Genomic DNA, 26,459 nt, shown 5'->3' with positions numbered 1-26,459 from the left:
ATACCAATGGTTTGGGCACTTTGAAAAACATCCGTTTTACTTCCAATGCTACCGAAACTTTAAATTTGGGTATGAAATGGGGAAGGCAACTAGGAAGAAGCGCCCAACATAGCTCTAGCCATCCCAAGCCCCTGCCTAGCGCCTCCACGTGGCCATACCTGGAAATACTTCAATTTGTATAATTGAGTAGCCAAGCTAGGAGGTGCGGGGTCGTGCGGTTTTCAGTTCCTAACCTTACAAATGTAGTTTTAGGCAACCATTAAACCACACGACTTTATTTTCAAGTATTATATGATTTAAACTAATATTTTTGGCAAACTAATCTATTTTCAGAGAGCGAAATAAGGTGCTATATCCTTGGCCAATTGCAGCCTGGCTTCTGGTCTAAATACCATTAGTTCATCCCTGAGGGTCCGGAGTATCACTTAACCTTTATTAGCAAAGATACTCCCAACGATTGTAAATAAATCATTATCTATGTATACGGGAAGCGTTTGGTACGGGAGGTCCACGCTTTCTTCCTTCCCCTTGATTTCAAGGAGTTTAATGGAATTAGATATTTTTTCTGGTTCCACTTGATTCCTTGGAATTCTCTCTGCGGTACATACTGCGCAGTTGGCCTGGCCGTTGACAAGAAAAATGATTGATTCAAGTAATCGTCATTTTCCAGGATGCCTTCAAGAATTGGCTGCGTTAGTGTGAGATTAGATTAGATTAGACAATGCTACCGAAACTTTAAATTTGTTGATACAAGTACACTTTCCAGGATCTCTGCCAATCTTGAGTGTTCAACTGGGCAAAACGTGACCAGAGAATACTCGCAAGATCAACCAAGTAGTATATTCACTCAAGCAAGGGTTGAATGGGCAATAGATTCGTTTGAGCCATACAAAGCTCCAGGAAATTATGAAATTCGTCCAGTAATGATTCAAAAGAGCAATGGAAGTCTTACTGCTTGTCTAACTGAAATGTTTAGAGCCAGTTTGCGCCTAAATTATATTCCAAAAAGTTGGCGGCAAATTCGAGTTGCTTTTATTCCTAAGGCGAACAAAAAGGATAAGAAAAACCCAAAATCTTTCAGACCAATTAGCCTCTCGTCAATTATACTAAAATTGATGGAGAAACTAATTGACAACTATATTAAATCAAAATACTAAGAACTACATCTTTTAAATAAAAATCAGTTTGCATACCAGCATGGAAAATCAACAATAACAGCGCTTCATACACTAGTAACAAAAATTGAAAAGACTTTTGAGGCCAAGGAGGTTCTGCTAGCTGCTTTCTTGGACATTGAAGGAGCATTTGATAATGCATCTCACACTTCAATGAAAAATGCTATGGAAAAACGACATTTTGACAAAGCTATTGTAGATTGGATTTTTGAAATGTTACAAAATAGAGAAATAACTTGTAGTCATGGAATGTCAACAGTCACGGTAAAGACTGTAAAGGGCTGCCCACAAGGAGGTGTTCTTTCGCCTCTGCTATGGTCACTTGTTGTTGACGAATTATTATCACATCTTGAAACATTCGTGTGGGAGATAGAAATAATATAGGTAAAATGTATATGAATAAACACATCGAATTAATACTAACAATATCACAGTCTCTTAAAAAGTTCGAACATTACTCTTAATAAATATTAAAATTAACAAGGGAAATTCTGACATTGCAAAATACAATCCAATACGGCAACAGCGCGTCAACTGGAAAATAAGAATGTTCTCTGTAAGACAGCTGTCGAGCGAAGCTATATAAACAGCTGCCCTCCGTACGAACTTTCATTCTTGTGACGACTTTTGGAGAAGCAGCAAGCAGCAGCTGAACCATGGACCAGCAGCAGAAGCAGCAGCAGGCAGCGAAACCAGTGGCCCCTTTGGAGGGTAAGACCACTGCTGAATCCAAGGAGGCAGATTCAAACCGGCGGCGCGGTACTCTGCTGTTCACCCCCGAATAGCAGAAGGAATGGACGGAGGCGCTGGCAAAAAAGGCTGGCTGAAGGATAGCAGCAAATCTGTCTCGGAGCACAACAACAATGTGCCTTCAATAATCATAAATGCTTAGTAACCGATTGCTTTTTTCGTCCTTACGGCAAGCAAGTATTTGAAAGCAAAGTGTTTGTGGATGTCCCCAAGGTGGCGTTCTCTCGCCTCTTTTATGGAATCTTGTGGTGGATGGTCTACTGAGGAAACTCAATGGTCTAGGCTATCCGTCATATGGTTTTGCGGATGACTATCTCATCCTAGTAGTTGGAAAGTGCATAAGCACATTATTTGACTTAATGCAGCAGGCGCTACGTGTCGTGGAAACGTGGTGCCGAGAAACAGCACTTTCGGTAAATCCGAGCAAAACATCAATCGTCTTATTTTCAAAACGTAGAAATACCAATGGAGCTCGCGCTCTGTGCTTTTACGATTCGGATGTTGATGTTGTGAACGAGGTGGAGTACATTGGGTTGATTCTCAACTCCAAGCTTGACTGGTCCACAAATATTGATTTCCGAATTAAAAAAGCGTGCATGGCCTTTGGGCAACGTAGACGAGCAATTGGCAACTTTGGGGGCTTAAACCCAAATACATACACTGGTTGTACACGGTCGTTGTCAGACCAATACTGGCGTATGGTTGTCTGGTATGGTGGCAGAGAGGGGAAGTTGTGACTGTCCAGACAAAGCTAAACCATCTTCAAAGGATGTGTTTAATGGCAATGTCTGGTGCATTTACTACAACTCCTACTGTCGCCCTAAAAGCTATTTTCAATATTAAACCTCCACACTTCCACCTGAAGCAAGAGGCACTAATATGTGCTTATCGACTACATGCGATTGGCCTTTGGCAGTCTGTGGACCGTTCCACTGATCATACTCGATTGTGGTCGCAAATTGTTGCTGAGGACAAGTTTGCCTTTGCTCCTAGCGATGTAACGCTCATGCGTACTTTCCCGTATAGGACTTTCTTAAGGGACTTTCCTCCTAGAGAGGAGTGGATGTCAGGCTATATGGAAACGAAAATTTCCGACTATGTGGTCTGTTATACCGATGGTTCCTTGTACAAAGGTCGCGCGGGTGCTGGTGTTTACTGCCGTGAGCTGGAATTGGAGGAATCCTATTCGTTGGGTAGTTACTGCACTGTTTTTCAAGCTGAAATCTTTGCAATTATGTGCGGAGCTCAGTTTGCACTTCAGAAAGCCGATAGGCAAAATTATCTACTTCTGTTCTGATAGTCAAGCCGCTATAAAAGCCCTTTGTGCGGCTAATTCTAAATCTAAAACAGTCATCGCCTGCCACACCCAATTAAAAGAACTAAGCATTCTAAATGCCGTTCATCTGGTTTGGGTTCCTGGCCATTCTGGTATAGCCGGAAATGAATGGGCTGATGAACTAGCAAGATCTGGAGCAGAAAAGTCGGTTTTCGGACCGGAACCTGCTTTACCAATTGTGGCATGTTGGATAAGACAAAAGATTCGATCTTGGTTTTCATCTGAACATGAACGTTATTGGAAAAAACTTGAAACTTGTCGTCAAACGAAAAGTTTCATTGTTAAGCCTTGTGAGAATGTTGCGACATTTCGTTTGCAACATTCAAAGGCAAATTGCAGTATTCTTGTCAGGTCTCTGACTGGTCACTGCAGACTTAATTATGATATGGCTACATTGTACATTGTGACTTAATTATCATATGGTTTCATTGTAATTTATGTGAATCCGACTACGGTACACCAGATCACGTAATTTGCAACTGTCCTGCAGTAGCACAATTGCGTCATAGGATCTTTGGACGTCTTGTGATGTTTCTTACCGAAAGCGGTATTGAGCTATAGGCTCTTATTTATCATGAGTATACCCCCCAGGGGTGTACTATTGATAAGTTAACTATTAAGGATTGCAGTATGCCCTCGGGGGTACAAAAATCTCTCGGCATGTATGTGTTTGTGTTTGTCCAAATCATTCACTCCTTCCTATTCGTCCTGTTTTCCTTCCCGTCCTCATCAGGTAAATGATGACACGGGCAACGCACAAATCTTCCACATGATTGTGAGGAACGTGCTACTCGAGCCAAAGATGCTGATACCTGATACCTGCCGCTTGCATGAGACATCGTGGTTGCCGGTTGACAAAACGGAGGGCCAGTTTGCTGGCCTGTTCCTGTGTGCAACCGTTACTGAGATACGCTGGTGCCCATCGTCGTCTGGCCCCGCCGCCGGATTGGGAAGATTATCTGTACGAAACATTTGAACTCAGGATCATGAGCAGCGACGAGCAAACAGCGAGTCGCTGTCGAGTTTGAAACTTTGCTCTAGCTCTTAATCCTTCGTTCGATTACGATTCCTTAGAATCGCGTGCAATGGAGTTCTCTGACTCCATTAGCTCCGGTATTGTAAGGCGGCTGGTGCCTGAAGATTTTGCATGCGGGGCACGATACGGTAAAGGCTGACTACTGTGGAGAGCGCCCTGGTACTCCACAGGCTTCGTGTGCGGTTGGGTATGATGAATCCGTTTTGTTTTTAAACATCTACCAAAAAAAAACAAAAAAATGCAAATTCGGATATTGTTGGCAAATGGAGCATTCGGATACTGTTGGCATAGATCCTATTCTAGCTTCTCTAAACATCACTAGTTATCATTTGTTTGTTTATTTTTTTTTATTATATGTTTTATTGCATTTGCACAAATTTTTGACTGACTGCATAGCGTTAGTTTGCTCGCATAATTATTAGGTTTTTCACTAAAATCACTCGCGTCATGACGGTCGTTATATAAGAAACTATTTTATCAAGCTTTTGTTGTTATTAATGTTATGTTTTTTTTTCAAATTGTGATTTTGCTGTCTGTGTACCTGTGTATATGTCTAAGTCCATTCGAAAGTGCTAACAATTATAGGTTATCCATTTATTGAGTCATATTTAACAAACCAATTGTCTTAAGTTTGTTTATTCTTGTTAAATGTTATTTTATACACCTTTAGTTTTTTTTCTAATTTACACCTAGTCTGTTATTTCAATTCTGTTTTAGGCATTAGAAATTTTGCCAACTTCAAATTTTGGTAGCTTACTGGTAGTCATCAAACCAATCTAGATGATTCATTTTTTTTTTGTACTGAAGAAACAAAGCAAATAGCATCGTTACTAAACATTAATACAGCGTACAATGAAGAGATTGACGCCTGATGTCAGACAAATTGAACGAAAACTTGCTTGATTGTTATGGCGTTTGTCCCAAGTTCTGGCAAACCTGAATTGAAGTTCTGAATGTTAAGCTACGAAAATCCTTTTAATTTCATGGGAAGATGAGAATTTTATACTTTTTACCTATTATTTTTATTTCTAACAAATCGAACTACCGTAGAAAAAATACTAGCAAGAATTGTAAATGGCAGTACACAAATGTATGCACGGTAAATCTAACAAAATATATCTAATTCAATCCTCTCCTCGTGCACAGTAATTAATATAAAATCCTGTTCGATCCCATCCTTAAAAATCACTTCAAGCTAAAACTCTCATCAAAACTACACCCTCTACATCCAATTGTCAACGAAGCGTATAAAACTTTATACATATAAAAACGATAAATTATGAAATGAAACAAACTAAAGTGTTCTTCCTTGTTTAATCACAACTCGCACCGTTTTGTCGGGTGAGCGGGCAGCCCTGTCCTTAGGTAAGAGCCGGTTTAATTCGGGTTTTCTTTCGCTTAAGATTCGAGTCAGTCTTAAGTGAACGTTTCTTCTTTAGCATTTTGCCTCCGTCACTCGATTTGGACGACTTACCTAGTTTGGCCTGCTGTTTGGCAGATGTCGCTTTGCTAAACTTACTGAAGCGTCCTTCTTTTCCTGGTTCCTTTTCTCCACCGGAGGAAGAACTAGCTGCCACCAAACCAATGCCAATGCCTGCAGAAACACTACCTGATGTAGCAGCGCCACCGGGGGATGGAGGTAATAGTTCATTGGATCCTACCACCATGCCAGGTGATCCTGCTTGACTGTAGGTTGTCATAAGTTTCGTTAATACAACGGCATTTGAGCTGGTAGTTGTGGGAAGCGAATAGGAGCAACAGGGTATTGCATCCAAACTATCATCGCAGTCCAGACACTCGTCGAGTAGCTTAGATTCGGATTTCACTTTTTTCGATAGAGGAAGCTCACTCAGTGAAGGTGGGTTAGTTAAAAAATTTGGCAGAGATGTCGCGGCGAGATTAGTTTTGAAACATATGTCAAACCCATCGACGGCCGTTCCATGTTGATGAGGTGGCGAAACTTTGATTTTTTTACGAGGCACTTGATGCTGATCTTTGCTGCGAATCATTTCCTGTAATTTTTTACCACCAGCTACGACCGCTCCTCCCACTGCAGATTCACAAAGAATCTTGCTTTTCTTGATAGCGTCCTTCTTACCGAAAACTTTTCCACCAACACCAGCACCTTTACGGGAGATCTTTCCTGAATGTGCCTTAAGTGAGCCACCCTTCAAAAACTGTCTTCCACCGCTTGATGCTGCAGAGGAGCAGCAGGCCGACGAGTTTCCGTTACCTCCAAGGGGTTCACCGACAACGACGCCGAGTTTTCCATTGCCATTTCCCGCAACGCCAGCTCCGGTAGGACTGCAGCCTCCTCCTCCGGTGACTGAACCAGTCTGTGAACCAGCAATGTTCTCCCATTGAATGGCGTTCTCTTTGGCAACCTCCATCGAGCTAGACGATTGCTGGCTAAGACGCTTGGAATGTGGCTTCGGGACCTGTGGCAAGGTAATGAAAAAGAAAAGGAAGAAAACAAATGCGAACCGTCGCTTTTAAAATTTCGTGCTTGTTGCTTAGATCTGGATGAGTACTAAACATCGGACAAATGGAAGAAAAAGACAGAACCAGCCATCCAAGTCACGCGCAATTATAGTGATTAAAAAATGTTAGGGTTTAAATATTGAATTGGAGATGAAAGAGAGACAGCAAAATAGAGGCATACAGATAGAAAAAAGCAGAAACAAAGAATGGGAAACATTTATTTTTATTTGTAACAAACTTCGAGATTCCAAGCACCAACGTTACAATTTACTCTCTCTGAACGGCATCTATAAACACTGAGCACCAGGTTTTCGGGTTTCAAGCTTTTCGAGACTACGTAACTGAACTACAAATTTTCACTTTTCTGGGGCTTGAGGGATACAGAGGGATTTCATTTGCTTGATCTCGTTTCATTGTTTTTTGTCATTCGACCCAAGAATATGTTACTACATCACCAAACTACAAATAAAGATAACATAATTATAATGGTACGCGAATTGAGCCAAGCAATGCAACTCTACAGACTAAGCCAAACTAATCATATTCTCATATCAGTCAGCGGTAGACTAGAAGTTGCATGAGTACCGTCGTCGTGACTGCTATGATAACAAAATTGCTAATAACAAAATATGCAAACAAAATCAGTGCTCACAACGCAGTTCCTGCAACATATTTTGTGAACAAATCATCCGAAAGAAAAGGGTCAGCCAGTTTTACCGATCATTTGTTGTAAAACTTGCGGGAGTTTGCTCTCTAAAACGTATATAAAGGCAAAACAATTAGGGTAATTTCCGAGGGTAAATTTGAACATCATTTCATGTTGAATTATTCACCGAAAAATGTGACTAACATAAATAATGAAAAAGTGAGTAAAACAGAAAAACAAAAGCCGGTGTTCGTTCGACTTTATAACTGTGTTTTAGGGACCAGTCTATATTGATCTTTCTGACCGATTCTATGCAGTGCAACTACACAGGGGAGGGTATTATTTGTAAGTTTTCTGTACATCGTGAACCATTGTCGGGAAACTATTGTTGTTATCGTGGTTTATTGGTGAGTTTGGTTCTCTGTAAGAGTCGAACAGCTTTGATGATCATAGTGGACAATTGCCCAGATTCTGCCATTATAGAGTTTATTGGGCTCGATCGAAACACACCTGAAGAGTTTCGTCTGACTGCCGCCATTAACTATTTGAACACCATGATAGCAGCTTTGGGATTTGAACGGCGATAGAGTATTCCTCGACTCCCCGTTCATTCGAATTCCGATTATCTTCAGCAGGTTTAGGATATTGTGTCGATCGCCTGATTTCAGTAGTATGACGTTGGAGGTTGAGACGTCTATCCACGTGAACACCAAGAATGCGTGTATCACTGTACCTCAGGAACATTTTGTTCGTTAATATTAACTGTCAGCATCTTTGGCTCAAGCAGCACGTTCCTCACAATCATGTGGAAGATGTGAGCCTATATATATTAACTGTCAGTGCTATTTGCTCCCATTCGGCGGTTATCAGCGGAGGGAGTTGTTGCAGAGTACTTTCGGAAGACTGATGAGCGGATCGGTGAACATCTCGGAGAGAACCTGAACGAACAGTGGAGACACATCCACGACGCGATCAGTACTACAGCGCGGGAAGTGTTGGGTATTACTGCTGCAGCCACTTCCAGTGAGTGGTTTGACGCAGAGTGCCAGCTACTGACTGATGAGAAGAATCGAGCCTGAAGTCACATTTTGGCTGCAACTGTGACACGCAGAACAGAGAGAGAGATACCGAGATGCTAGAGCTGCCGAAAAGAGCATTCATCGTCGTAAGAAACGTCAGCACTGGGATCGCGTTCTTGCGGAGGCGAAGAATTGCTTCGAGGCACGATACGAGAAGCTTCTTTATTTGTTTATTTGTTTGTTTTACACTTCATCTGACTTATTAGTCTAAATGAACTTACTCTAACAATCTTCGATAAATTTATTCTCACCAACCGCTTAAATTTACTCAGTGATTCGCCAAATTGGAAATGCTCCTCAACACAGCTAAAAACTCTGACACACGATGTAACTGGTTCGTTGCAGCCAAATTCGGTACGGTGAAACGGGTTAGTCAGCAATGATGACGGCCTCAAAGTCCTTTCAGATGCACGGAAATTCATAAGCGACAGTAATTTCGGTGAGTCAATTTCGCCATTTAACAGTTTGGCTACGAACAAAGCCTGTTGAACCTTACGTCGACATTCTAATGTATCTAATCCAAGCAAACGGCAGCGGTCAGGATACGGAGGCAAATTGTTTGGGTCACGCCAAGGCAGATTACGTAGAGCCAGTCGTATAAACTTTCTCTGGACTCGTTCAATTCGAAGGGTCCAATAGAGCTGGTGTGGAGTCCAAACTATACATGCGTTTTCGAGGATCGGTCGGACTAAAGCACAATAAAGTGCTTTGAGGCAATGCGGATCACTGAAGTTTCGGCCAATTTTGGCTATAAATCCAAGCTGGCGCGTTGCTCTTGAGATTATCAGTGCACGATGACGATCAAACGCCATTTTCGAGTCTAATGTGACACCAAGGTCGTTAACGCAATCGACCCTTCTCAGTACCTGTCCGTTAATTCTGTAGTCATATACGATCGGCGATATGATACGGTGGAATGTCATAATCTCACATTTAGTAATGCTGATGGTCATGTGGTTCGATTTACACCAGTTCACAAATGTGTCCAACAGTAATTGAAGACGATGACAATCCTCGATAGAACGAATCGTCAAGTAAATTTTAAGATCGTCAGCATATACCAGTCTGCAACCAGTTCCCAGAGCAGAGGCAGCGTCGTTGAAGAATAAAATAAACAAAAGTGGACCCAAGCTACTGCCTTGAGGTACACCAGATTTATTTGTGAACGGCAACGATAACTTAGACCCAAGTTTCACTTGCAGAACCCTATCACACAAATACGAGCGAAGCCATGCGACAAATTGTTGCGAGGCACCCAGTCGCAAGATTTTGTCAAGCAGTATGCGGTGATTTATGCGGTCGAAGGCGGCTTTTAAATCGGTATATATCACATCTACTTGTAGCTTACGTTCCATTTCGGCAATACAATTAGAGGTGAAGTCTAGGAGATTTGTTGTCACGGAGCGGCCAGCCATAAAACCGTGTTGGTCCAAAGAAATGTAGTGCCTAGCACGTTGAATTAAGGCGCCACTCACAATTATGTCGAACAATTTGGAGGCAGCGGGCAAATTTGTAATGCCACGGTAATTTCTGACACTTCGGCGGTCACCATTCTTAAAGACCGGAAACATAAAGGAATGCTTCCAAATCTTCGGAAATTTCCCTTGCGCAAATGATTTGTTGAATATACAACAAAGCGGTATAGTTAAAGCTTCAGCGCAACGGCAAAATACAACGGCAGGAATTCCATCAGGCCCAGCACAGTACGATGTTTTTAATTTTTTTGCGGCAGCAGTAATCATATCCGGGGTAATCTCAAAGACATCGAAGTCGACGAAATCGGCTGGGACCAGCGACGCACCACAATCAGTAGCCCTTGTTGATCCAGGATCGCAGGCGAAAACAGACGAGAAGAACGTAGCAAATAGTTCACACGAATCAGATTCGGTAGCTGATTCGGTATCGTCAAGGTAAACATCGGAAGGAACCGAGAAACATTTTCGTTTCGAATTTACAAATGACCAAAACTTTTTCGGGTTTCTGCGTAGGTCTGTTTGAACGCGTAAGACGTACGACTTGTAAAGGCTTGCATTTAGCCGCCTATAATCTTTACTAGCCCGTTTAAAATCTTGTTTAGTTTGGTTAGTACGCCACCGACTATGCTTACGTTGGAATTTGTTGCGCACGCGCTTTAGACGACGAAGCAAATTTGTGCTCCACGCAGGAGTTGAAGCGGGTTTTACAAAGGGCAAATTCTCATAGAACCATAAGCGAATAACATCACAAAAGCGCGCAGCCATGGTGTCAACAGAGTCTGTTCCGAATAACCTGGTCCATTCAATATCACAAAGATGTGCAATAAGAGCATCGTAGTCGATTTTCCGGTAATTCAACTCACATCTCACTGAAGCAGCACATACTGGAGTGATCACTTGATGGTGAGTGGCGGGGAGTGAGATAAGTAAGGGAGGATGATGTAAATCCGGCTGTGTTAATGGCACGACGGACCTTTCGACCAACAAATCGATCGATTAATACGATCAACGGAATCAGGAACCGGACCGTGCTATTTCCTGTTATGTGCAACGACAACGAGGGGAACCTGATTACCGAAAGATCGGAGGTGGCTAAGCGTTGGAAACAATATTTCGATGCATTGTTGAATGGTGAACAAGATGGAACGGTCAACAGAAACAGGATAACGATTGAGGATGATGGACAAGCTGTGGATCCACCAACTTTGGACGAGATTAGGAAAGCAGCGAGAGAGTTGAAAAACAGCAAAGCAGCTGGAAAAGACGGCATTTCCGCCGAACTTTTGAAAGTCGGGAGCGAATGGCTGTCTTGTGTAATCCATCAGGTTATACTAAAGGTATGGACTGAGGAGGAATTACCTACGGACTGGTTGGAAGGTCTCATATGCCCAACTTACAAAAAGGGCCTGACTCGAGTGCAGCAATTATCGAGGTATTACTCTCCTCAATTCTACATACAAAATTCTCTCCCGTATTTTGTTTCTCAGACTGAGGCCGTTGCAGGAAACCTTTGTTGGTGAATACCAGTGCAGTTTTCGAGAGGGACGCTCCACGACAGACTCATCATTTGTTTATAGACTTCAAGGCTGCGTAGGATTCAGTTAAATAAAACAAGTTGTGGTAGATTATGCTTGAACATGGTTTTCCAACAAAACTGATTAGGCTGATACGTGCTACCCTTGATGATTTAAAATCAAGCGTCAGGATAGCGGGTGAGACATCGGACTCGTTTGTGACGTTAGATGGTTTTAAGCAAGGTGACGGGCTATCGAATTTGCTGTTCAACATTGCATTGGAAGGTGCTATTCGAAGGGCCGGCGTGCAGAGAAGCGGTACCATCATCACGAAATCTCATATGCTCCTGTGGTTTGCGGACGACATCGATATCATCGGTGTTAACCGTAGCGCTGTGGAAGAAGCGTATACACATCTTAAGGAGGAACCTGCGAGGATAGGGCTTGTCATAAATTCTACCAAAACAAAGTATATGGTGGCTGGTAGAGAGCGTGGTAGCCCTTCGGGTGTTGGAACTGCGGTGTTGATAGATGGAGATACTTTTGAAGTAGTCGACGAATTTGTTTACCTTGGTACGTTAGTGACATGTGACAACGATGTGATCCGTGAAGTAAAAAGGCGGATAGCGGCTGCCAACAGGGCCTTCTACGGATTACGTGGCCAGCTGAGGTCCCGTAGCCTACAACTCCGTACAAAACTCGCGCTCTATAAGACGCTAATTCTCCCGGGGGTCCTCTACGGCCATGAAGCGTGGACGTTGACAGAGAGCGACCGACGGCGACGAGCTCTTGGCGTTTTCGAGTGTAAGATCCTGCGATCAATTTTTGACGGCATATTAAACGAAGGAGTGTGGCGCAGGCGCATGAATCATGAAATATACTAAGTGAAAACAATATTTAGCAGAGAACCCGACAGAGGTCGGTGACTTCGAGGCAGACCTCGTACCCGTTGGATGAGCGCTGTTGACGAGGATGCCAGAACCGCGGGTATTGGGGGCGACTGGAGAGCTATATAGCTTCCATCAGCGTGATAAATAGAGTTACAGATAAAATTGATTCCTGTGGTATTCCTGTTTTTTGAACTCTAAGTTTCGGGAGTGAGCTTCCGACAACGACGCAAAAATTCCTTTCTGTAAGAAAATCACAAATGAATCCAAGAATTTTTCCCTTAATTCAGAGCTTATTAATTTAATGACAATTCTTTCTCTATTTGCTCGATCGTACGCCTTTTGAAAATCAATTGTTAACATCTCACAATGTTCTTCGTTATCGAATGCATGTTCGAGAGAGATTAGATATGTAACGGTTCTTCTACCCCACCGGAAAAGCGAACTGTTGGTGGTTCCAATGATGACTATTTTCAAGGAAATGTACTAATCTTCTATTTACCATACCTTCCAAAGTTTGCTGAAACTGCTTAGCAGCGTAGTTGGACGTTGGTTTCCTAGATTCCTAGGGCTTTCGCCAGAGGTTAAATGAGTCCTTCTTTCCACGTAGCAGGGATTGATCCGGTCTGCTATATAGTGTTTATTTATTTATTTATTTAGCATTGAGATTTTAGTTCTGAACGGAAGGTCCCTCCCACATCGCATAAATTATGTCATCTGGCCTGATAGAGGTGTTTCCTTCCTTATCCAGAGCCCCGAGCATTTGTTCTATAGTAAAGCTCTTATCGAGTTCACCGTTTGTATTATCCCCGATATCAGCTTTCGATGCAAGGTTCGATAGTGGAGTTGAGATAACTGCTGTGGAAACCGTTTCGAGGTGTTCTGACATCAATGCGGGCTCCGTCATTGTGGTGCCATTTATAACAAGTACATGTTTACGGTAAATTCTTTTGCATCCGAGGCCAAACTTTCCTGCACAGTTCGTTTAATGGCGTTTGGGGGTTAAAACTGGATACGTGGGAATCCCAGGAGGCTTTTTTTGCGTTTTTGATTATTATTTGTTTCAGGCGCGTTGGAACTCTTCAAGAGCTTTCTCTTTTCGTGGAGCAGCGTCATTTCTAAGTTTTCTCAGCATTTTTCGCCTAGCTTTAACGGCATCATGTACGTTGGTGTTCCTCCATGGAACGGTTTTTCTTCCAATTTTGCCAGATGTCATTGGGATGGCAGGTTCGGGTGTGTATATTATGTGGTTGCTCAATTCTTCTACAGAAAACCGTTCGACAAGAATGCTCTAGTATTCCTCCCAGTTAGCTTGATCGTGTATCCTACGCTTACGTGTTTGCTGTATCGGTCTGATAACCGGTAGCTTGATAGTTTTAGGCTGAATTCTATAATACCCCGATGAAGTCTATTTGACAGCGGAAGCGTCACTTTTGTGGTTAGTATACTGGTTAGAGGAAAGTTATGAAGATGGCTAATGGCTAATAATAATGGCTAACTAACAGTTGGCGGCAGCACTGGCGTAATGAGGAACGGGATGAGTAAAGTAGACCAAACTTTGAAGGGAGGAACTCAAATCTAATAAGCATATCGCTCATTCAATAACGATTATAGTAAAAAAAATACAGTGCAAGATACAGCAAATACAGCTATACGTACAAGGAAAAAATCGTCGTGTCAACACTCAGCATTCGCATGTGTGTATCTTCTCTGTCAGCATATGATCTTGGTTTCCACGAGGGTTGAGTACCCGATCTACTCTAAGGTTGCTCGTATCCCGGCTGGAATGTTTAAAAACAGGTCATAAATTAAAATGACGCCTTGAGCTATAGAATAATAAGGCTAACAAATAAATTACCATCCGGAAATTGAAAAAGATTGCTTTGGTTTTAACTATTAGTAGATGTTTTAGAATTTAACAATAGTACATAACACGTTAGGATAACCAGAAACATTGCACTAACAAAAAAGCGACTAAAACGAAAACAAAAATGTAAAAAGCGGTTTTAACAAAAAACAAGCAAACAAATAGCTACCTATCAATCGTGCATTATGTGTAAAAATCTAACAACAAACAAATCTTGAACCCCAAGACTAGAACGGGGGAAGGATGTAAAGCGAACTTATTGTTGCTGAATTCACAGCAAAAACAAATTCGCTATTAATGGGACGAGCATTGGGAAATAACATTAAGCGAGATCAAGCCGCATAGCAAACTGCACTCCGAGGACAACACATTACCTTATTGGTGACACGAGCCTTCGAAGAGCCCCTCTCGATTTCGATGCGAAGCGTATTCCGCAAGCCCTGCAGCGTACGGAACTCCGAATTTGGCAGTCGAGATTGCGGATTCGAGTTGGTAAGGTCCAAGATGGATGGAGCGAGAGCTCGACCGACCTAGACAAAAAGAAACTTATAATTTATTTTCTCTTAAATGACTTAATTTAAAGAATATTACCTCCTCGAAGACAGCCGGTGTGTACTTTGGAGGCACCGGCGACTGAACTTTGGTAGAGGGCGTCTCTTTGCCCTTTAGCGGCAATATATTAACACTTTTGCCCGTGTTATAATTGCATTCTAGCGTGTAGCTTTTAATCAACCCCGTGCATTTGTAGATGGCAACGCGACCGGATCCCTCCTTGGAAAGTCCGTCTCGTTTGCCTCTGCGGAAGGTTAGGGAAGTTTTTGAATGCTAGCTCTGTGGTTTATTTAAATTTTGAAATACTTACTTATAATACATGTTGCGCTCGCTGAAATTGCACGCGTCGTAGTGAAAATGTTGAGAATTTAAACTCATCAGTCGTGGCAGTAGCATGCACTCTACAGCCTCAATCGTACTGGGTAGGTGGTTGCCGTACATAAAAACGCCCTTTTTGGAAGCATGGCCATGTAGATCAATGTATAGGAACATATTGCTCTTCTCCTCGTAAGTATTTTTATCGATTTTTTCGTCCAACTGAGCTAAGAAATCCAAGCTTATGTTAATGTTTTTCTGACCAGCAGGACTAAGATATTCGTTACGATGGGACCGAAAATGACTGTACATCTGGGGAGTTTGGGGACGCATTTTGCTCTCGCCCCGTTTATGATGCAGAGTGGAAGTTTTCTTGCTACCCGTTCCAGCGAGTTTACTCAGGGACGACTGTTGTTGTTGTTGTTGCTGTTGTTGTTGTTGTGTTAGAGGGTATGATTGCTGTTTCGTGTGAGATAACGCGAAGTCCTTCTTTTTTATTGCATTTGAAGCGGTTGCTATCAGATTTGGTTTGTTTGGTGCATTCTTGAAAGAAGTGCTTTTTCTTCCCGTGTCTACTTTGGCCGTTACCACAGGAGTTTTCTTGACGCTGACGTGCGTGATTGTGCTCGCGTTGGCCGTACTGTTGGCCATGCTGCTGGCAGTGCTAAGATTCGATGCGCTGCGAATCGGACGCAGTGCGAAGCCACTCTCCGTAACAATTGGGAGCAACTCGGGGATTAGCTGCTCGGTGAACACTTTCGGTGCTGGCAGCACTTCCTCGGTCACGGCTAGGGAGCCGGTTTCACTTGATGCAACGCCATCTACTGCTCTAGCGTTGATCGTAGCGGAGCATAGGGAATCGTCAGTATTCGCAGTCGTTTCTGGCGTTGTAACTGTAGGAACTGATGCCGTTGCCGTTGAACTATCTGCTGCTTCGACTAAGGTTACCGTCGAGGATGACTTTGAGATTGTACTACTTTTCGATAGCGTTTGCTCTCCAAAGCCCGAATCGGATGTTGACGGTGTGTTCTCTTCCGTAGATTCAGAATCTGCACGAAAAAAGTTATCGGTTACAATGCTTATAAGTATCGCTGAAAACATGATTAGGTGCATGTTCGAACGTTCTATATAGTATGTTGGTGTAGTGGGTGTGGGTCGATCAGATAGAGAACGTGAATCCTATTGTGAAATTGATCGAATTCTTTGCAGACAACACTAATGGTACTGAAAACGGTAACTTTCCTGGACGTCACACAAAGTAAATTTCTGATTCATATTCGCGTACTCGCGGATTGTCTTAAATTATTCTGTAATGAACGTTTTGCTAAAGTTTATGTATATTTTGAATAGTAATTTATCTGTCCTCGAACTTGCAGCATATTACAGGCTATGACTTTTAGTAGTTCAATTATTTTTTACCTTTACCCAAGGTACTGCTCAATTTCGAAAAACTTATTAACTTGAAGCTCTGCATATTGTATTACGTTTAAAATTTTTGTATTTTCAGATTCCAGACATCGATGCCATATTAGAGGATTTGCCTGGAATATGTAATGTGTGTTGGTAGGGAATTGGTTGACAGCTTCCCGTGTAAATAAATCCGGGGATTAGTCGTGCAGATGGTGAATTACATCAGGATTTCACATTGGCGATCCATTGCTAAATTAAATCTTCGGGGTAAATTTTAAGATAAAATATGAGGTAAGAGGAATGAAATATATTTTGTAACGCAATATATTGGCCGAATGAAACTGCGGATTTGCCAATTAGCATTTAATTTGAACCGGTGAAAGGGCTCAGCGTCGTAGCTGGTGGACGGTCGCTTAAATAAGGCCGGGAATATGTCGTGCTGATGGCGAATTACATGAGGATTTCACACTTGGAAACTCTTCTGACTTCTGTTATTAAGTCCCTGGTGAAAGACAAACCAGCGATCATTTTTTTAAGCTCTACTTTAAAAATGCCTGGTTTGATCGTTGCACAAATTAAATTACGTATATGTAGATTGCAATCGTGGAAAGCTGTATGTTTTAACTTAAGTTGTTGAACCCTTACTTAGTTCCTTCATTAATGTTTTGCGAATTCGTTTTTTAAATTTAGCCTGGCAGTCTGGTCTTAAAAAAACACCAAGCTGCTTTCAGATATTTTCCGAGAAATTCCCTTCTAATATTGATCTAACACAATGAATGATAATCGATATTCGGCCGGGACAATTTCGGTTGGTGCAGGCAGGCTTTTTAAATGCGTTGCAGCTTTGTGCGGAATTTTGAAAATGTTTCCTAGAGGACCCATATTGTACAGCAGAAAATTTTCCGAAATGTACATTACACTCGACTAACGTATTATGACGGTATGAAGCATGCATGATTGCGCCGAAATGAAAATTTTTTTCCTCACTCGATTTGAAAGATTGGATTCGATGAGTGACAAGCTAAGCTAAAAGCTACTCGACAATTCAAAAGCGTAATGAAAAGGACAAACCATCAACACAGTTTTTCTCCAAGGATTGTGAAATCTCCACAATCAAACTGCTCGACTGACTTAAGAGTAGCAAAGTTGGGCGGCTCGTTTCGGCCGAAATAGTTCTATCGGTTTCGACCGTTTCCTCAACAACCGGCGCAAGCGTAATGGAAGTTTTACGTCGCGATATCGGAGGGAGCTGATGTAATCGAGCAACTTCCACTGTTTTACGACGCCGGAAAACCTTGTTTAATAATTTAGCAGGCCACGTAGTGGATCCGCTAGGGGTTGTGATGCTAGTTGAAGGTGTTGTGTTTAAACCTTTCCTAAACATACAAGATATTCGACCTTTGCGCCTGTCACTGGCACTATCTTTTACTGATTGAGCTGTTGTAGACTGTGTTAGTTTTGGAAGTCTAGACATCGTGTGCTGCGTACTGTCAGTTTGCTCTCTTTGTACGTTTTGCTTACTTATTATACCTTTTTTCGGTTCAGCAGCAACCACTTCTACTGTTGAAATTGGTTTCTCTTCCGCAGTAGAAACGGTAACAGTTTCATCGCCGCTTGTATTAGAAGTTTTAATTAGAGCAGCCGTTTTCTTCTCAATCTCCAATTCGTAAGGCTCTGGGTCATCTACACCAAGGTGGTAATATCTGTAAAACAATAACTTATTGTAGATTCAATCATAAAATAGAAATATTCTAAATTCTACCTAATTAGTTTCCTAGCAGCGTAAATTGCTGGTTGAGTTTCAAAGTTTGGAGCAAGGTATACCCTGTTTAGATTATGGCCTCGAGTATCTGATCGGTAAAGTCCATTGTAAACTCCATCCGGGTTGAGAAATGGGACAATTTTGAACACATACATCCTCCTGTATTGATAATAAACTTTATGAAAACTGCTGCCAAAAGTATCCAACAAATTTCCCTCACCTAAGCGTAATCGAAACGATGCTCTTCCTATCAAGCAGCGTGCTAAGAAACCCGTTTAGAACAAAGCTGGCAGGCGTTTCACCTGGGTGCACCCTGGAGGATATGAAAATTATTTTCTTATTCTTAAACGTATGGCACCTAGGTGTTTTATCCTCAGGAAACAAATTTCGTAATCGTTCTTCGCGTGTTGTCTGAATACCGTGGAAGGAACTAATAGTCAACAGTTCAATCCGCCTCCGTTCAACGGAATGCGTTAGCAGTTCCCTGTAGTAATAAATATCATCCCTCAAATCGATATTCGATCCTTTTCCGTCATCGTCCAGCGCAGGCGCGTGCAATATTTGTTGGAAAAATGGTAACTTTATTTTGCTTGCTTCAGCTATCGATGGTTTAGACGGTTGTGGCTGTAATTCGATTTTAACGCCCTTCACGAGATTGGTTATCTGTTGCATTGACTCGGAGGTGCTGTCATCAATTGACATTGGAGAAACGAGATCGGGATCTTCCCCATGGTTCGATCCAGTAGTTCCAGTGGGATTGGTTATTTTAGTCAGCTCTCCTTCATCATTTCCCGTCCCGTCGCGTGCTGTATCGTCTAGCGATTCAGGACTGCACCGTTCCATCTTGCATTCTTTGGCTGGTTTACCCTTTTTAGCTATCCCGGTCATCCCACTGGATGGTACTGATTCCACTGCACCGGAAACGGAGGTGGGTTCAAATTGTTGAGCAACTTCATGCGCTATCTGGTGCAGCTCAAACGGATGTCGACCAAATCGCTTATCGAAATTGCCCAACTGCTCAAGCAGATCATTATAGCTGAACGGAAAGGTGAATGCATAGTACGTTTTGGTTTCGAAAGATTCCGGTGCTCGGTGGAGAAAGGATATGAAAAATACGTCGTTGGTTACCTGTAGATATGAATCAAGTAATAAATTGATATGGTAACTATGAACACCGGCATAAAACTGAAAAAAAAATCTGACCAGTACAATATTGAACCTATACCCACCGCATAGGAAGGCTTATCCTTGATGCGCTCCCACCGGCCACCGGGGCCCACTTTCATCACAGGATGCATGCCTTGACTGAACAGTTTGGCCTGCTTGTTTAAATTCATCACATTAAACTTGACAATCTGATGAGGACGACCACCTGGTGGATTATTGAAACGGAATAAAACATTAGAAAAAAAAAGCAAAAAACAGCTATCGTGGTGCTAAGCATCATTATAGTATGGCATACAGTCTCCCATAATGCAATATAACATAATGCAACAACTCACCCGTCACGGCAAAATAGAACCATGTCCTGTTCTGGTTTTCGTACGGCGTTCCGGCACAATCGGGTCGCGTCCAAAGATTGAACTCCACCTCGACGAAGCTGGCATGATGATGGGATTGGTAGAGCAGCTGGTGGTGCAGCTCCAGAGGCGCAACAGTGGTTATCGAACTGCTGCTCGGCACTGCCGAACCCGTGGCAGCTCCAACAGCTGATGGTCCGAGCGGTAGTTGCTGGGACAAAGGTGAAAGGGGACTGAGTGCTGCTGTTTCTGTCTGTGCGGGCGGTGAATTTGCTCCAATAATTACTAGCGGGCCACCCGATGCAATCTTCTGCGGCGGCGCTTGCGGGCTGCTGGTCGACGAAAGCAAACCGGTGGGAACGTTGGCATTGGATGCGGACGGCAAGCTGCTGCTACTAACATTGCTACCGACTATGTTTAATCCTGCCAGGAGGAACACGAAACGGGTAGAATGTGGAAATAAAGAACACTTTTTTATTATTTGCGTTTGCATGGCATGTAACATTCACTCATCATGAAATATAGGACGATCGTGCCGAATTGAGGTATTGCGAAAAACGTGATTGATTATTATACATAACATTGAATGGCTGATAAAAATCATTCAAAAGCAGGTCATTTCAAAACCTAATTATAAGAAGAACTATATACATATATCTTCTTCTATTGAAATACATAAAAGCAAACGTATGTTTGTATGTTTCACTATAACTCCGGAATGCCTGGACCATTCTCCACCAAACTTGGCATACAATCATTCCACAATCATGGGTCACACACAATTATGGGTCGATTGATGCGTGAATCGACAAAAAGGGCGTTCAAATGAGGAAGAAGGAATTTGTTCTTGCATTATTGCATTCCATAGTGATTACAAATGTACTAGTGACTGTGAGACAAAGGGGTCCCGAGCAAGATCGAGCATTCAGCTAGTTAGATAATAATTCAACTTCTAATATTTTACAAGGTATTTAACCGATTATTAAATAAAGTTCTCGGTAGATTGGGTGTTCTAAATAGTGTTCATATGGTAAAAATCAACCTGTACTTGCTGTTATCGTTAATTTAACGAGTTTTGATATTTAATCTATCTTATCTAGTTTGGTTCCGACTGAATTTAACTGGGTCAGATTATAAACACTATTCAATCAATCTAATGACTTCACATCATCACAGTTCATCTAAGACATTGTTTTGTAATCGTGCTCTACACAGATAGTGATCAATAACGTAATACTCCTCAAACAAACTCTTATGAAAGCTATAGGTGTTTACGTAAAATTGATGATCTTACAACTACAAGACAGAGTTTCTATAGCCAGTTGAACAGCGTGGTTGAGAAAATCCCGAAGGGGGAAATCCAAATCCACTTGGGCGACTTCAACGCGAAGATTGGCTCAAACAACGCGGACCTTGAACGCGTCATGGGATGCCATGGCCTAAGAGAGATAAGCGAAAACGAGGAGCCGTTTACTGAATTTTGTGGTAATAATAACATGGTCATTGGTGTATCGATCTTTCCCATACACCAGTACGTAAAGTCACGTGGGTTTCCCGCGAAGGCCGAACAAAAAACCAAATCGACCACATCTGCATCAGCCGAAAATGGCGAAGGAGCCTTCTTGATGTACGCAACAAACGCATTGCATCCGACCATCATCTTGTTATCGCTGAGATACATTTGCGTATCGCACGTGTCCAGCGACGGGAGCAGAAAGTTGGGCGCCGTTACGACGTCGGCCGATTAGAGAATCCTTAAGTGAAAAGGGCCATTGTCGAACAACTTGAATCCCGAGCCTCGGAGTCGCCTTCTGGTGGAACCGTCGAAGCAATGAACCAGCATCAAGAACGCCTTCATCACAACCAGTGACGAAACCCTCGGCAAAGCGCGCAGCGGGAGGAGATGGTGGATATCGGTTGAAACTTGGAGGAAGTTCAACGAGCGGAGAGAGGCAAAAGTCGGCATTGAGCGAACGCGAACTAGATCGGTTAAGACAGCTGACCGGCAACGATACGCCGAACTGGAGGCATTTTGAACAACTCTTCCGAATTTCAAATGTCAGAGACCAACAAAACCAGCAGCGTATGACGCTAACAATTCGTCGAATTAATCGCGTCAACTCGGAGGCGCCATCGTTGGATGAAATTGAAATGGCCATCAAGAGTATGAAATCCAATAGAGCGCTAGGGATAGACTGTATTTCAGCCGAAATGCTCAAAGCTGACCCATCTTTGTCAGCCCAGATGATGCATCAGCTTTTCAGCAATATTTGGGAAACCGCAACTTTTCTGGTGGGCTGGATGCCTGGTCATTTGGTCAAAGTCCCTAAGAAAGGAGACCTAACTGAATGCGGTAACTGGCGTGACATCACGTTGCTCTGTATTACTCTCAAGGTACTCTGTAAGGTAATCCTCAACCGGATCCAGAAGATCGACGCTACTCTCCGGCGGCAACAAACTGGATTTCGTGATGGCTGATCATGTGAAGATCATATCACAGCACTCCACATTATATTGGATCAGATCAACAAATTCTAGGACTCTCTGTTGGTGTTCGTTGACTTCGAAAAAGCGACCGACCTAACCACGAAAACGTCTGGAGCGCACTTAGGTGTAAAGGAGTTCCAGATAAGCTAGGCCATCTCATCGAGGCTCAGTACGAAGCGTTCTCGTGCAAGGTTTTGCACAACCACGTCTTGTCCGACCCTATAAAGGTTACTGCTGGCGTGAGACAGGGCTGCATTTTACCACTGCTTCTGTTTCTCATTGTTATGGATGAGATATTAGTTGAAGCAATTGATAGTAGGCCAAATCGAGGATTGTCTTCGAATCCTCAAACGATGGAGGAGCTAAATGACCTGGACCTAGCCGACGCCATTGTGTTGCTCGTACAACGCCGAAACGATACGCAGAGCAAGTTAGATAACCTCTTCGCATTAGGCCCCAACTGTCCTGTACTCTAATAGCCGGCTGAAAAGTCTGTCGATAAAGAATTGTCAAGTCTTATAAAGGACGTTCAAGCCAACTACTTTGCTTTTTTCTACCTTTCTTCGACCGTTCACATTTCTCACCCTCTCCCTGGTTAGCTATACCTGAATATTCTTGATTACTGAGGAGATGACTTTATACATTCTAGAACACTTGGATCGCATTAGCAGAAATCTTACTTGACCTAAATGGGATCATCATTAGAATGAATTATGTACAATATAGGACAAAAATTAACATGAATTTATTCATCTCCAAACATTTCCATCATCTCCAAGCACTTTCTGAACAGGGGATTCTGAGGGTGTGATCTGAGGAAGCGCCGTGTCTATTCACGTACGTTACTGCAACTTCTATCGCTATTTGAATAGTTTATTCGAGGCCATTTGACATGAGTCAATATTCATTACTTTTTGGCAGTATTCAATCCTTGAGGATTTCTACATTTTAACTCAAAATTCAAGATAAAGTTAGTTCCACAACTCCTTCTAATTGGGCTTGAGAATACTTCGAGAAAATTAGTTTATTCCTGTTTTCCTACAGTTATGTCAAGTGCACATGTGAGGTTTCTCAAACAAACGATTCATTTCCTCGTGGTACCAGCCGGGATACGAGACATTTGAGAGATGATCGAGCAATTCACCTCGGTGACAGCGATTCACAACAGCATCTGGGGCTGTGTTGTTTTGACCACTAGACGTAAAAGTTCCCATTACGAAAATCGCTCGCGTAGCCCTAGTGCGGCAACCTTTCTAAATAAATACAACTAACTACGAACACCCAACAAAATTTGACTAGGGATATTCGACATGGACCCAGTGAATGACATATGCACCGACATAGAATCTACAAATACAAATCTTGTACCAGGAGCAGCAGATTCTGCACCAAGAACACCAAAACTTTGGCATCATAGCACTGCAGATCTGTCACAAAGGCGAAAAGGTGTGGAAGATCCGTATCGGCAACTGCAAATTTTACCATACTGGATGGATTGAAAGGCGATCAACGAGAGGGAGTGTCTACGTGCAGCTGGAGGCAACATACGACAGCTGGTCGCCGTGGGACATCAAGATCGGCATTAGGGATATGAACGCACAGGTCGATAAGCAAGCGATGATTAGATCGGTAGTAGGGCCCCACAGCCTGTATAAAGACCCGAACAATAACGACCTTTGCACCTTGCTGATCGTTATACATTATTTGTAATTATCGCCGGGACAAGGGTTATGTAGTAAAAAGTGTTATACTAAGTATGCTTCTGAATACTGAATTTACTACAGAAATAACCGAAGAATCAATTTTAGTAATAGTAGAGCAATCGGCATGAAACAATTCTGGTCAGACTAGAATTCTGGATTGACTTATTCAGTTCGGAATGGTTTACCTATAAAATATAGGATCGAGCCGTAAAACAACGCAAAGCCCTGCTGTTACATTCCGCATTCGGAACTTGACCTTCTGTTTTTTATTCACAGCCAAATGTGAAAGAGGACAGGATAATTTTAGTGCTAGTACTGCGATCCTATCGACTCTCCAAGTCTCCCCTAATCGAGATTTGAACACAGGATCAATTCGAGACCAATGTCGTACCTCCAGACCTAATGGGGGGCTCGAGTCATATCTGTAGAAAACTAGAGCAAGAAGAGATAAGTCCAAATCTCCAATTTACTCGTAATTCGATTAAACTAGATTGAATTCTCGTTTTTAGATTAAATTGTTTTGTTTTTTGGTTGTTGTGCTTAGTTATTAGCATTAATCGAATGAGCGAATGTTTGAAAGCGTTATCTATTGTTATAATAGAATAGTTTGAATAATGGCGGACTTTTAACTAACAAGTGATGCAGTTAGTGGACTACCAGTTCAACGATCATCTCACTGAATTTTCTTTTCATTTCACTCTTTATTTCTTTCAATGGTATTATGCAACAACAATGCTATCGGAAATTTGCAAAAAATTAACAACAGTTAACTGGTGCAACTAAACAATTGAAACATTCTTGATCAATTCTGGGATACAAGCTGCGTGATTTCTTACTTAAAACGTGTATGATTTTTTATCGTGTATAACTGTGACGAGATGGGCTATTGAGCTTAGTGCAGTAACATGCAAGAAATATTATATTCCGTCACCCACGTTTTCACACGAGACATCAATTTTGGCTAGATTCTAATAGAATATCAATGCCAATTGTCGAACGTAACGAATGGTTGAGCACTTTACAGGCACGGTTTACGTTCAGGACATCAAATTCGTTTAGGTTAATACTAACCAAAATAATTCGTGACCTGTTGGGACGGGGAGATCTTGTTACTGTTTTCCAGACTTAGGAAGCAAAACTGTGGTGGCACGTGGCTGTTTCATTCATCAATTCTGATAATTAAGTATTTAGCAATATTTAAAAATGAATTGTTTTATTATATCGTTGACTTCGTAGAAAGATATCTGACCGACTGATACAAATATCTTTTGAATTGCTTGAGAAATGACCGAGTAATTAGCGCTCAAAACTTATAATTTTTCATCAACGATTGTATTTTATATTTTTAGGAATAACCCCCTGTTCTCGCAACCTTCCAGTAAGACCTGGTCCTGCGGCAAAAATTTAACGGCAAAATTCTCGATTAACATTAAACGGTATACCGATATTCTTAGCTTAATAATTGATTTCAATTAATTAATCTACCTCAATTATATTCAATTGTAAATTGTAGATAGATTGTAGTTTGGATGTTTCAATATTTTGAAAATGTCCAATACCAAAACAATGCCAAGGGCTAATATTTAAAAGCTAAACAAATCGTACTCCGTAATTGTATAAGATGTAAAACATACGGGAAAAGCAAGTTATGATATATTAGACAAGTACGCCTTGGAAACAAACCCTTTTCTGGTTTACTTTTGGAGATACGGTTTTTACCATCAATATTTATTGGCATCACTTTCTGTCACCAGCAGCCAAGCAGCCAAGTGAATGAACCAGAAAAGAACGTAAAAAAATTGTGACACATTGCTTCTTTTTATTAGTATTCAATCCTTTCGCCCCGGAGAAAAAAGGGGAGGGGGACGCAAAACAAAAGCATAAAGTTGCAATTTTTCAGCTGATAACCGAACCTACGGGGTGCGGGCTACTCACCTTCACAGCATCGGACCAGCTCAACTTTGCCCAAATTTCCCGAATCGAACTTGGAGTAAAAAGTGTAGCCAGCGCACTGAAAATTATCAACCATTTTCTTTTTCGAATTTCTTCATTCCTCTCCCGACTGGGGCTTTAACACACTACGGCAGACACACTAGTAGGCAGCTAGCTAGAGCTCCCCTTCGTGCTTTGCACAAACCCCACTCACTAGACACAAGGCTCTTTCGATTTGCACAAATAATTTCCACTGCACTTCGAAAATTTTCTTCGCACGTACTGCAAAATATTCTCAGGTGAGATTCCACTTGCGGTTCTTTTAGCACAAAAACATTACGTCATTTATAGTAGCGAATTGCGACTATCATCCGCACCGTAACATATTCCGTAATCCATACACTTCTATCCTCGGTGAGAGCTCGCGAATGACTAAAACCAAGGTTAGTCAAGAGAGGTATATATATATATATATGTCATAACATATATGTCCCTTTAATTAAATCAAGAATTTAACCTACCCTTGATAAAA

General features: G+C 42.0%; 2 protein-coding genes across 3 annotated transcripts in view; both read right to left on the bottom strand.

Annotated features, from left to right (window-relative positions):
- The window catches only part of LOC128737532 (acireductone dioxygenase), a 389,037-nt gene that overhangs the window by 349,464 nt on the left and 13,114 nt on the right, over window positions 1-26,459 (bottom strand). The gene's annotated exons all lie outside the window — the stretch shown is intronic.
- On the bottom strand, window positions 4,636-26,345 carry LOC128737518 (uncharacterized). 2 transcript variants are annotated; one of them, XM_053832175.1, is made up of 10 exons: window positions 25,931-26,345; window positions 19,788-20,228; window positions 19,515-19,657; window positions 18,506-19,413; window positions 18,286-18,444; window positions 18,045-18,226; window positions 15,109-16,162; window positions 14,838-15,042; window positions 14,621-14,776; window positions 4,636-6,735 (listed from the first exon to the last, which is right to left on the bottom strand). In XM_053832175.1, the coding sequence occupies exons 1-10, from the start codon at window positions 26,022-26,024 to the stop codon at window positions 5,659-5,661; spliced, it is 4,419 nt and encodes a 1,472-aa protein (XP_053688150.1). In that variant the 5' UTR covers window positions 26,025-26,345; the 3' UTR covers window positions 4,636-5,658. The 2 variants fall into 2 exon arrangements, with proteins under 2 accessions (XP_053688150.1, XP_053688151.1); XM_053832176.1 differs by having other exon boundaries at window positions 4,637-6,735; window positions 18,054-18,226.

This window comes from Sabethes cyaneus, chromosome 2 (genome assembly GCF_943734655.1).
Source record: "Sabethes cyaneus chromosome 2, idSabCyanKW18_F2, whole genome shotgun sequence".
Lineage (NCBI taxonomy): Eukaryota > Metazoa > Arthropoda > Insecta > Diptera > Culicidae > Sabethes > Sabethes cyaneus.
This window is presented reverse-complemented; position numbering and strand designations above follow the sequence as displayed.

Excerpts from the sequence above, each read along its gene's own strand:
- LOC128737518 (XM_053832175.1), bottom strand. The coding sequence starts at position 26,024 with ATGGTTGATAATTTTCAGTGCGCTGGCTACACTTTTTACTCCAAGTTC. Across the intron at positions 18,227-18,285 it reads GCTGCTAGGAAACTAATTAG|ATATTACCACCTTGGTGTAG; the intron begins GTAGAATTTAGA and ends ATTGTTTTACAG. Across the intron at positions 6,736-14,620 it reads AGGCTCGTGTCACCAATAAG|GTCCCGAAGCCACATTCCAA; the intron begins GTAATGTGTTGT and ends ACCTTGCCACAG.